This window comes from Dermacentor silvarum, chromosome 6 (genome assembly GCF_013339745.2).
Source record: "Dermacentor silvarum isolate Dsil-2018 chromosome 6, BIME_Dsil_1.4, whole genome shotgun sequence".
In the NCBI taxonomy this organism is placed as follows: domain Eukaryota; kingdom Metazoa; phylum Arthropoda; class Arachnida; order Ixodida; family Ixodidae; genus Dermacentor; species Dermacentor silvarum.
The window spans coordinates 152,400,791-152,413,290 of record NC_051159.1 but is presented as its reverse complement, the minus strand read 5'-3'; the positions used below and the strand labels follow the sequence as shown (position 1 = coordinate 152,413,290).

At 45.2% G+C, this 12,500-nt stretch overlaps 1 protein-coding gene across 2 annotated transcripts in view; it reads right to left on the bottom strand.

Annotated features, from left to right (window-relative positions):
* LOC119456975 (equistatin-like) overlaps positions 1-12,500 on the bottom strand; it is a 134,931-nt gene that overhangs the window by 58,809 nt on the left and 63,622 nt on the right. For both annotated transcript variants that reach the window (XM_049669636.1, XM_049669637.1), the window contains one exon: positions 3,216-3,390. In XM_049669636.1, coding sequence (XP_049525593.1) covers positions 3,216-3,390 — 175 coding nt within the window. The remainder of the gene's footprint in view (positions 1-3,215; positions 3,391-12,500) is intronic.

Sequence of the window (12,500 nt, the reverse complement as noted above, 5' to 3'; positions counted from 1 at the left end):
CTCCGCGGTATCGCATTCGCCAACCGCGGCGCGTCCCATCTTCTGCTGCTAGGGGTTGTTTTGCGAAGGTTGGTTGAACTAGATGACTAGGATGAACCCCATAGAGTTCCGAACAGTCAATGTTGCCCGGTAACATGAATAATGGCCTCTAACTGCACTCGAAAGCGAAATTTGAGGCTAAATAGTGTTCATATAGGCGTCGATATTGAAAATAGGCATTTATAGGCATTTATAGGCATTTATGCACAAACGCCAAAATAGGCATTTATAGGCACTATAATAACACTATAGAAGCCCTTCTTAACCTCTAATTCCTGATCATATATCAAAGTGGGGCGATAGGAGCGCAGGGAACAAAGAAGGCATTGGCCTAAAATCCGGTCTCTAGTAATTATATATAAACAATAAAATTTTTGTTGTGCTATTAGAATAAGTTCGAAACAACAAGTAGTGATTTAATGAGCTATTCAATTTTTTTTTAATTTCGAGAATTAACAGGGTAGTCTTTTTGTGTCACAGATATAGTCACAGAGGGCCACGCAGATGTTCCTGTGGCTAAAGCCCAAAGAAGAAGCCCCGAAGGAGAGGATATTTTGAGTAGTTAGAGAAATACCCAATTTCCGGAATGAAAATTCTAATTTATTCCTCTGATTCCTAAAGCGACAGCATGACAATAGAAAGTGATCAATGTTTTCGGGTTCCTGGCAGGTAGGACACAGAGGGGACGGTGCCAGACAGGACCTGTATAGGTAAAAATGTAACGGTGGCATTCGGCAGCGTAATTTTGTTATGGAGATTTCTACCGCCAATAAAGTATAATCTTTTTTTCTTCTTTTCGGCGTTTAAAGGAGTCATATGTAGGCATTCTGTGTTTTGTAGCTGCCATCGCAGTAATTTTCATGCGTGCTTGTTATTTCCACTGTCTCCCTTTCTCAATGAATAAGGAAGTGCTCCAAAGTTTATTTCTTCTTCTTTCGAGCACAACAATAGGACAGAATGCCACGCAACAAATTTGACGTAAATACTGCGACTGCGGTCAGGTACGTAGCGGTGCCCTGGAAATGACAGCCGCCCTTCCATTTCCCGACTGCTCCAACCCGAAGGGCAGACACGCAATGCATACGCGGACGAAAAAAAAAAAATGGGAGTAGGAAGCTGGTTTCGTGCATTCTTCGTCATGTCGCTAACGCCAACAATGGCTGCAAGGAAGTCGGTCGTTGCGCCATCACAATGAACCAATGAACAATGGTCATAACAACGAACGCTCGAATGCCTTGTCTGCCACGTAACAATAGACATCTGATACGAGCGACGCGGTCTCTGCGGATGGCGTGCTGAAATAAAGGTTCTCCCTTCGAAAGGGATGTATGACACACGGTAGTGCTCTCTCCTTCTTTTTTCTTCAAGTTCTGTGTCTTTCAGTTAAGGTAAGCACTATAGGTAAGTTTGTGTGGCAACTTTAGCAACCATGATTTTAATTATTAAGACATCTGGGGTATTACGTTTCAGACCCCCAATCTAATTATGAGGTACGCTGTAGTTGCGGAGTACGGAATAATTTTGACCACCTGGAGTTCTTTAACGTGCACGTATATTTACACACGCGAGCGTTTTCTTTTTTTTTTTCTTTTTTTTTTCTTTTTTTCATTTTGCCTTCATCGAAATGCGGCCGCCGCAATCGTGATCTTGCCTGTGACCTCAAGCTCAGCAGCGCAACGGCATTACCACTAAGTTATTACGGCGGTATAAGCCACCTATTCTTCAATTTAAGCGTGAGTAATAGTTTATCTCTGAAACAGAAGTGGTACGTAAGAGAAGAGTGAACTCCAAAAGACAGTAGGCGTTGATTTAAGTGCGTCTTATAGCTCAGGTTCAAGGCGCATTTATTAAAGTGTAAGAACTAGACCTCCAATCATGATAACTATGATACTAGAGGCAAACGCAACAGTTACTTGTACAGGATGTTCATCTTTAAGTTTTACGTAATTTTTAGAAATCGCCTGTGGCAGGTAGCACAATTCTTATCATTGAGCTGGGTTATTCGATAAGGTGGACATTAGTAGCACGAGAAATTGAAACTCATATTCAACTAATTAACAAACATTCTCTAATTAACTTCTTAGTTAATTACTTTACGACACATATTGCAATTTACGAATTGTAGCCGGTGAGCTTGTCAGGCGTATCTACTTGGAATGAATTTCCTGAATGACACCAGTTTGGAGATAAGCGCCATCAAACTCGACGTAAAAATGCACTGTTGTTCCACTTACTTTTTTTACCAAAATGCAGTTTTATACATTGAAGCACTAAAGTAACTGCCACGCCCACGTATTTCGTCCCACACTTTGGGAAATAATATCTCGAAACTGGTGTCATTCTGGAAATTCATTCCAAGTCGGTACGCCTGACAAGCTCATAGACTACAACACGCTCACCGGTATACTAACCGACGTCGGCATGGTGGCAAATGGCATGTGCACCAAGGCTTAGCAGCTCTTGTATCCATTATTAAGCTTCTTATGCTGAGAACGCATTGCTCCAACCGAGAGGTGGCATGGTTCGTCTTATGCGAATTCATTCAATACAGAGTTTCCGGGCGCTTCTGCTTATATGCGTATAGTCAAGCTTGTGTGCTACTTGGCTTTTTTCGGGGAAGTTTTATTCCCTTTGGCTCCGGTATAAATTGATTTTTTTTTGACGCTGGTGTGTCCCGTGTCAAATCCGTTTCCGCAAATGACTCCATATTCCAGGTGAAAATCGAAGACATCAAAACAAAGAACAGGCCCAATTAACGTTACTGCATTTGAGAGGAGCACTGTTACTGGTTTCTTTTTTTTTTCCTAAGTATGGCTGGCCAACACACGCTATGATACCGTGAACGAGAAGAAGGGGACGAAACGGTGGCCGAGTCTTGTTATTCACAATCAACTGAAGGCAACAGAGAATGGTACCAAGAAAAGTATTAGGTGAATTCTTGTTTTAATTGAAATGTATAAATGATAACGTAAAGAGAAATGAAAGTGGACGAAAAAAACTTTTCCGCCGGTGGAATCCAAACCAACCACAACTCACGGTCGTGAGCACAACTTACTTAGTGTCCCCCGTTAGGTGTCCCATATACAGTGACACGAGCACCACTCAACTAGCAGCGCATCTGTGGTCTGTCATATACAAGTGGTGTTATTCCAGGCAGTGTCCACCATCTGCAGTACCTTTCGTGCTGTCCGCACTGGATGCGGGAGAAAGTGCCATCCAGGTCGCAGGCCACTCCTTCCACGCCCAACAGCGTCTGACCCTTGCGGCTGAAGTGGTAGACCAGGGAACGTGCACGAACCAACTCTCTCTCGCAAACGGTCAGGTAGCCTTCGGCATGCCGCTTGGCGTCATCTGAAAATAAGAATGTGGGCAGCTTCACTAGTGGTGCAAGGCTGCAGTAAGCAGCGGAGCTGGTGATCGACCTAGCTTTTCTTCGAGGTTTTACTAGGCTTGGCTAAGTTTTGCTAGGAAATGCTGAGTGCTGCTAGGCACGGTATTCCGAATCGGCTCACCGCCGACGCGGAGATTCTCGCTTAGCAGCGCTTCAACATGAACGGCTTCTTCGTCGGGTGTCCGGGTGTTCTTTGGTTGTGCCATGTTGAGGCTACATGTACTCGCCACAGAGTCAACGAGAGTGCTGCGGCAGAACTCTCGCACATGTGCACGGCACGGAGAGGAGGCGAAGCACACTCCGCTCCGCGAGGTGGTTGCTAGGCAACGCAGGTGACGTCATCGCTCAGCGAGGTTTTGCTCGCCACACACGGATTGACGGTCGGCTTAAACAGCTCCGCTGTTAAAAATTCGCCACCGTCCTACACGTCGTGAGTAAGCAACTCCTTACTCGTAGGTGAGAGGAGAGAAGTGAACTGTTGCGATGAGACGCCATGCCCCCAGGAACGCAGTCAGGACGCCGTGCCTTCGGGTGATTATAGAGGGGCCCCTTTTATCCAGCCAACGCCTCTTATATAGGCTCCGCGTGACACGTGGTCAGCCGTGCAGTCATGGCGCCGCCTCTCTCATGTGGCGTCGTGCGTACATAACAGCATACATAAATTATATTATAGCACGTGAACAACGATCATGACTGATTATTTCCCTTCGTCTTGCTACAGGTGAAAGGCGTGAGAGAGAAAGAAAGAGAAATAGAAGAGAGGAAAGCCAAGGAGGTTAACCAAACGCACGTCCGGTTTGCTACCCTGCACTGGGAGAAGGAGGTATAGGCATGAAAAGAAAGAGAAAGGAGATAGAGAGAGCACAGTTTCGCGCACATTTGAAGGTTCGCACTGTGTCTACACAAAGTGGCCAAGACCTGTCGACTTCAAGTACTGCAACAACGATTTCGTCGATTTCTGTGTCATCAACGCGTACGGCCATTGTCCAAGGATCTTCATTTCAGAAAATGGGTGACTTCCCACTGATATGGTGAGGCTGCCAGTGTAGGCAGAGCTGAGTTAAGACGAGCAGTAGTGCCGCGAGCTTTCTTTTGATTTGTATGAGCCAAGTCGTACTTGGGGCAATCAGTTTGAAAGTCACTTGATGAATATAACTGCTCAACGCGTCTAATAGTGGAGAAAGCGCAAGGTAGAGTGTATAAGTTTGGTACAATATGCACGGCTTTTTTTTTTTTAGGGGCGAAGCTCCTTAGGGTGTGGGTCTGTCCCTCCTCTGTAGTAGTAGTAGTAGTAGTAGTAGTAGTAGTAGTAGTAGTAGTAGTAGTAGTAGTAGTAGTAGTAGTAGTAGTAGTAGTAGTAGCAGTAGTAGTAGTAGTCGTTGTAGTAGGTAGCCACGTCTAGTTTTATGAAAAAAAAAGTGGTCGCAGTTTCACCTGAAAGGCGAAGCATCAATTGCGATAGCAAATTTGTAGAGAGCTATACGGAGTAATGATAATAGCTTGATCAGCTGTATAAACTTGGACATGCAGCAGCACCGGCAACACGCAGAACTAATGTCGACGCTGTCGGCGTTTTTCCAGCGTTCACACAAAATGCGTGCGGCGTTGCTGACTGTTGCCGGAGCCTCTGATATAAATAGGCACTGGGTGCCGCAGCTAAACGTCACCTCCCACTCATCATCATTCACCCCGTGGATATGCTGTAATTTTTATTTCCTTTTCGCACCTTCCTTTTCGTACTCCTGCTATGGTCTTTCTGTCCGAGATCTCCTTCCCTACGCTGAGTAGCATGTACGCGCCTACATATGCGGTGGCAGAAAAAGCTCTCTCTCTCTCTCTCTCTCTCTCTCGCTTTATGCGCATATAGACTGCTGCTACACAAGCAAATGACGCTAGAGGACGTGAGCGACAAAAAAGGAGACCAAGACGATCAAAATGATCACCCAGCAATAGGTTTTGACCTACCCCAGTGTAGGGTAGCAAACCGGACGCTCGTCTGGTTGACCTCCCTGCCTTTCATCTCCTTGCTATCTCTCTCCCACAGCTGTCTAAACGGAATTGTTATAGAGCAGTAAGGTTTGTGTGTCATGAGGTGCACGTGCTTCATTAAAAAAAATGCGAAGACAACATCGACGATGGAAGCACGAGCCTGATCGTGCAAAGGTACCCACATGCGTGATAGGCAACAACAACAACAACGACAACAACTACCCGGAAAAGGCGACAAAGAAAAAGCCGGCAGATCCCACGCCCCGTGAGAATCGACATTATGTGAAGCAGTGTGCGGGGAGCATACCAAGTTAACGAAATGACCATGAGAGCACCAAGACATAGGCGGCTCTCTCATGACCTACATGACACGCATATCACGACATTCATGCCATGAGTCTTCAGGAGTCCGAATTATTAAACGAATTCTTTTAACGTGTACCTAAAGTTAACTACGCGAGCGTACTTAAATTCCGTCCATCTAAATGCGGCGTCCTAGCCTGGAATCGATCCCATGGCCTCGTGCTCAGAAGCAGATGCTTGAACCTTGACAGCGCGCTTTAATTACGTTAGTGCAGTTGGAGCTGCCGAATTGACACACCTTCTATATAACAGAAGGCCTGCGTGCTTTGTAACGTCACGGGATGTGAGAGTGCCGCAGTAATGGTTGACGATAATAGGCTCGTCCAAAAACAACTTTTTTTAACATTATGGCAAGAAAAGGTTTTGGCGTTGGTGAAACAGAGACAACAAGGTTATCTTGCAAGATAATGCAGAGGGACGGCCTTCTCGGGTACTTTAAAAACAAAACATTTATTGGGGTTTTCTGTCTGCTCTTTATTGTTGCACGTGTAGCGGAAGTAACCCTATCTTGCTTCAGCGCGCCCGTAAAGTGTAACGAAGAAAATCGTTTTTGCGAACTTTTGCAGCGAACTGTGTCCACCAACGATGAAATGTGTCCACCAGCGATCGAAGGCGGTAACGATCACCGCCCTGTTCTGCGTGAGGCTGTCGATATACCCAGTGTAAGCAGTGAGATTTTCTCCCATAATACTTGCTGTCGGATATTCTCCGATATGCCTACGCTCCGATAGAAGGCCTCTTAGCTTTTCGTGTCAAAAAACATCGTTCTATGTAAAGCGATCGATATAACGCTGCTTGTGCTGCCTAGCGAAATAGATAAGTGCAGTTGTAGTTGCTTTTTGACCTTTTGTTAGTTTCGTTTTCTTCATTTTGTGCACAGTCTTCGGTTAGACGAATTTTTTTTAATTCGCGCCGCGGTTATATAGTTTTCTGTGTGCCATGTTATAGTTGCGAATGGGAGACAATCCCTAACCAAAAAAGCACTCCCTTCTCCTTTGCGAATGATGCTTTTGTAGTATTACTTATTAATAAATGAAACTTTCAATCATCACTGCGAGAAAAAAGGACGTAAAAGGACAACCATCATTTCTCCTCGTCCTTTCTCAACCGTGTGTTGAGAAAGGACACTCAACACATGGTTGCTATATGTATCAGTTGCGGTCAAAAATGAAAACTCGTCAGAAAGATTTATTTGCTATTTTTGCAAGTGCCGGAAAATAGATGTTCCCCGTTTTCCAGCCGACTTTAAACCAAAAATGAAGTGTCACCTAACTTTTGGTCTCATTGCAATACTCTCGGTCTCAGAATTGATTTAGACAGACTATAGAAAACTCTACAGATATTTTGCGATGAAGTTAATGTAATATCAATTGGTAGCCAGAGAACTCATGAGCTTACACTTTTTGTCGACTAATATCTATAGCTAATCCACAAACAATTCATTTAAGAACATTGGACACCATTAAGACCATACGAAGTATACTTCTTAGCGTATTTGATCTATACACAGATTGCATGCTTTAAATAAAGAAAAGGGCAGGTCTTTAAAAAAATTATCAGTATTATTAAAATCTATGGATAATCGATTAAATGTAATAATCAATCAATCAATCATGTTTATTTAACATGCCCAGGAACAACCCTAAGGTCTGAGTGCTGGCGCACGCATACATAATGATGATGATGATGATGATGGAACACTGTTAGCTTGGAGCGTAATTCGTTATTTCGATCAGTATTTATAAGAAATGGGTGCATTTGCATATTTGTTAATTCCTACGAGGGAATCTGTGCGATTGAAAAATAAAATGGACTTGGCCGAGGCATCTGGAAAGTGCGAAGCAAGAAATATAGATTTGAAGCGCTGCAGCTGAAGTTTGCACGTTCATTTTTGAAGTAAGAAGCGCTACAACAGTTAAGAAGTTCGGCACTGAATCGCGACAAGGAACTAACAGGTACGTGACGTGAAAGAGGCGATAAGAAGTGCAAGGGTACCCCTCAGTAACCAAAAGCATTTTGAAAAAGACTACACTCAATTTACATATATCCATGAAAGGCTGATCTCGGAGAAACAAAAATGAAACTAGTCCACATGGAGGAGTGTCATTCAACAGGATTCTCCCCACCGTCTTTCAGAATCAAAGAAAGGAGAAAGAAAGAAAAGCAAGCACGTGACCTGAAACCTGATCACTTTCCCCTTCAGGCTTACTTCTGTCGTTTTACTATATATTGAACTTCCGATCTTCATGTATCCTCCGTGTGAACAGCCGGGAGTTCAGTGTTTCTTTGTTTTTTTTTTATATATTTTAATTTTCTTTCAGAACGCAATACCCGAGCACTACCGGAAATCATCGTTCAAAGGTTCCGATAAGAAACTAAATTATCGTCGTCCCTGGTGTTTCATGAGAGGCCGGAGAAAAAAATCCACATTTGCTCCACTGTAAGCATCATATTCTTCTTCCCTTACATAAACAGTACGGAAATGCTCGAATAAATACGCGCCAACGTACAAGCACCCTTTTTGTATTGAAACGACGACCGCCGGTGCTCTATTCAGTGTCGTGGCGAAGCCTTCATAAGAGAACGCGCCATAAATACAGTCTAAGTGGAATTGAAGGCATTCTGTCATGAGATACCGATAGCCGCGGGAGCAGCTGATCGAACGTCGGCACGGAGCACTCCCTGTAAAGTTACAACTCGAGTGAGAGAATACAGAAGAGTACTTTGACGACCAGCGCTGTCGTTAAGTTAGCCGACAGTAATTTTTCTTCTCTGTCTGGTACGAATTCGGAGTGTGTAATTTTGAGAAAGGAATGGGAGGGGGGATGTTTAAAAGAAACTGAAAACGTCATCCATGCTACATGCAAGGCTTGCTACATCAGATGGAGGTAACTGATATAATATAAAAAATAGCGCTAAAAAAAAGCTAGCCAAGAACTTAGCAATGCTAACTAAGCATGCGATAGCATACTCAGAATGTGATGACTGTGACGTTTCGACAGCCGCGCGTCTGTGCGTCATTTGACGTTTGAGTGAGTGAGCGAAAGAGCTTTATTGAAGGTCCTGGTGAGGACGTGAACTCGTCGCGCACCCGGCTATACCTAGTATCACTAGTACCTCTAGCCATGACAGTGATAGGTGCTGTTTCCGCGGTTATAGCCACTGCACAAAAAGGCACACGGTGCTTTGACGGAAAGAAGTCACCTAGTCGGAATATTGTCCCCGGCCTTCCCTCTACCTTCACCGCGTTTAGTTCCGTCAATTGTTGATTGCAACTTCCATCTTTAAGCATCATTTTGCCTGCTTTAGGACGCAAGTATAGTTATATTGGGCAAGGAAAAAAGGAAGTCGTTGCTTGGATTCAAGAAAAAAGCGGTAATGCCCGACGAGTTCAAGGTAAACGCGAAGGATGAAGTGAATAAAATGGAAAGTCACAGAGCACTCTTCGGCGACGACAGCGCCTCTATAGGGGCTCAGGCGTGGCTCGCAGCCACGTCATGTATAATTCTGTCTTCCTAGCTCTGTGCAGTGCTGCGGACGCCATAGGGTGCGTGACGAGGCGTCGGAGTGTGCGCGAGCGGAAGTAGTTCCATGCTTCCCCTGCACTTACGCTTAATGCAGGAGCGCAGGAAGAATGAGAGCAAATGAGCACTTCGCTGTATAAAGCGAGCTCCCAAAACGACTTTTGAAATACGTCAACGACACGTGCTTTCAGCTGAGTGGGGTACGTTTCAGACGGTGCCGCTCCAAGGACGCTTCTGACGTCTTTAGGGACACGTGCTCTAACCAAGATGTGCAAATTTACTCAATGTCACGTGCTTGCGCGTACATGAATCTTTTTGGGTTCCTGTGGCCCATCAGTGCTCTCCTTACTTTTTTTTAGAAGTAACTAACTTAGGTTCACGTTTGTAGGCCATTTCTGTTTTCAAATGGCAATACCTCAGGCACTTTTTCTTCTATTTTAATATTATTTAATAGCGTGACCTGCAGTGACCGGCTATACTGTGTGTGTGTGTGCGTGTGTGGTTGTGTGTGTGCGTGTGTGTGTGGCGTGCGTGCGTGCGTGCGTGCGTGCGTGCGTGCGTGCGTGCGTGCGTGGTGTGTGTGTGTGTGTGTGTGCGTGTGTGGTGTGTGTGTGTGTGTGTGTGTGTGTTCTTTCCTCCCCTTCTTCCTGCCTTCCATTTATATGTTTCTGTCTCCTCCTTTCTGAAGAGTAGGCAGACGTTGCGCCCCTCCCAGTGGCAGTTGCCAGCCTTTTCCTCGCTTTCCCTTTCCTGTCAAGTGTATATAGGTTTTCAAATCAACTAATACTCCCTCAGTTTCTCACCCATTCGCCCTTCATCACACAAATGGGCAATTTCACAAGCTTGTAGCTAGGCTGACATGTCTACTTCTCTTCAAAGATTATCACTCTGTCACCTCCATTAATGCTGTTTAAATAGGTGCAACCGCTGTGAAGGATGTTACATCTTTCAGCGTCAAGAAAACCACATCGCTAAGAATCAACCAGGAACTAACCACGATACGGTGTCAGAGCTGTGTCCATGTAATTATTTATGTGCGTTACATAGGTATATACAGTATATTTCTTCTGTTAATATGCAGAAGACCAAAATAATGTTCAATAGCCTGGCAAGAGAACAAGAATTTGGGTTCGCCAGTCAACCTCTAGAGTCTGTAAAGGAGTACGTTTATCTAGGTCGGTTACTCACAGGGGACCCTGATCGTAAGAAAATTTACATAAGAATAAAATTGGGTTGGAGTGCATACGGCAGGCATTACGAAATCCTGACTGGGAGCTTACCACTGTCGTTGAAAAGAAAAGTTTAAAATCATTGCATTATATCGGTGCTAACATATGGGGCAGAAACTTGGAGATTAACAAAGAATCTTGAGATCAAGTTGAGGACCGCACAAAGAGCGATGGAACGAGAAATGTTAGGCCTAACGTTAAGAGACAGGAAGAGAGCGGTGTGGATCAGAGAGCAAACGGGGATAGCCGATATTCTAGTTGACATTAAGATAAAAAATGTCACAGTTTCGCCCTAAGGGCGAAGCAATGAATGCGATAGCAACACAGCAATGTCATACGAAGTAAGGTGAGCGGCTTTGGTAGCAACAACACGCAGAACTGTTGTCGACGCCATCGGCGTTTTGCCCGCGTTAGCTCAAAATGCGTGCGGCGTTGGTGACTGTTGCTGGAGCCTCTGATATAAATAGGCACTTGGTGCCGCAGCTAAACGTCGCCTCCCTTCCCTCCCCCTCCCCCACGGCCTCTCGCGCGTCCGAAGAAGGCGCGTTTGCTCTACATATATGGTGATTGTAAAGGAGAAAAGAGACGCCTACTTCTGCAGCCCTTAAGCGAGCACGGCGCAGAACGCGCGTTTGTTCTCCGCCGTGCGTTCACTCCCCGTGAAAGACGCGCCCCTCGCGCCCTTTCACTCGCACATACAGCGTTCGGCGCGCGGCGACGATTTCATCTCCAAATGACGTCATACGGAACCTCACGGCGACGGCGACGGCGACGGCGACGGCGACGGCGACGCCGACGGCGACGGCGACGCCGACGGCAGAAATCTGCTTTTGAGTGTCCATATAATTGCTATCGCAATAAAAAACGGAGCTGGGCAGGCCATGTAAGGCGTAGGATGGATAACCGGTGGACCATTAGAGTTACAGAATGGATACCAAGAGAAGGGAAGCGCAGTCGAGGACGGCGGAAAACTAGGTGGGGTGATGAAGTAAGGAAATTTGCTGGCTAAGTTGGAATGAGCGAGTGCAAGACAGGGGTAATTGGATATATATATATATATATATATATATATATATATATATATATATATAGAGAGAGAGAGAGAGAGAGAGAGAGAGATAGAAAGCAGAAATAAACAACGTGGAGCAAAGCTGCGCATCCGTGTCGGCTTCCCACTTTGGCTCACGACGCGAACTGTATAAGCTCCTGCTGCACTGTACTAGCATTTATTGTGACGCGAGGTTTAAGCCACCTAGGCGAGTCGATGGGAGACCCGAGCGCAACACGTGCTCTGGGTGCGCCCTACTCCCACGCTTGGCAGCGCAATACCGGAAAAGAACACGCTTGAGTCCTCGCATTCCTATAGCGGGAGACCCCGTTGTCATGGACACTGCCAAAAGGCCGGTAAGAAGGGGAAATGGAGATGCAAGTCTCATTTTGGAGTGAAGTATAAAAACACGCCTCCCCCCGTCACGTAGGCCTAACGGGAAGACGGAGAGGATAGAATAGAAACTGTAGAATATATTACGGAAAAGAAAGCGGGAAAGTGCAAGGAATAACTTGTGTGTAATACATAATAGCATTAGTAAAAGAAAAGAAGAAATTTCGCTGAAAGTAGGAAAAAAAAGAATCGGAAATATGATCCCTAACGTTTTATTTGGATGCGGCGCTAGAGAAGGATGTCTTACTTTCGGTTCACGGCTTGAGCTGTCGGCCTGCTGGATAGAGGAATTCATCTTGCGCGGGTTGCGCACATCTTCGTTTTCTTTTTCCTTTCTTTTTTCTCTTCTTTTTCCTTCCTTTTTTTTTCAGGCAGCAGCAGGACAGACACTCATCCCCTGTAGACCATGATTTATTTATTCGCGACACCTTCTTGGAGATTTCGTTTTCGCTGCGTGCTCCCAGTTTCCACCAAAATATATTCGTGCTTTCTTTCGCTTCTTCACTTCATTGCAAAAGTTTGAC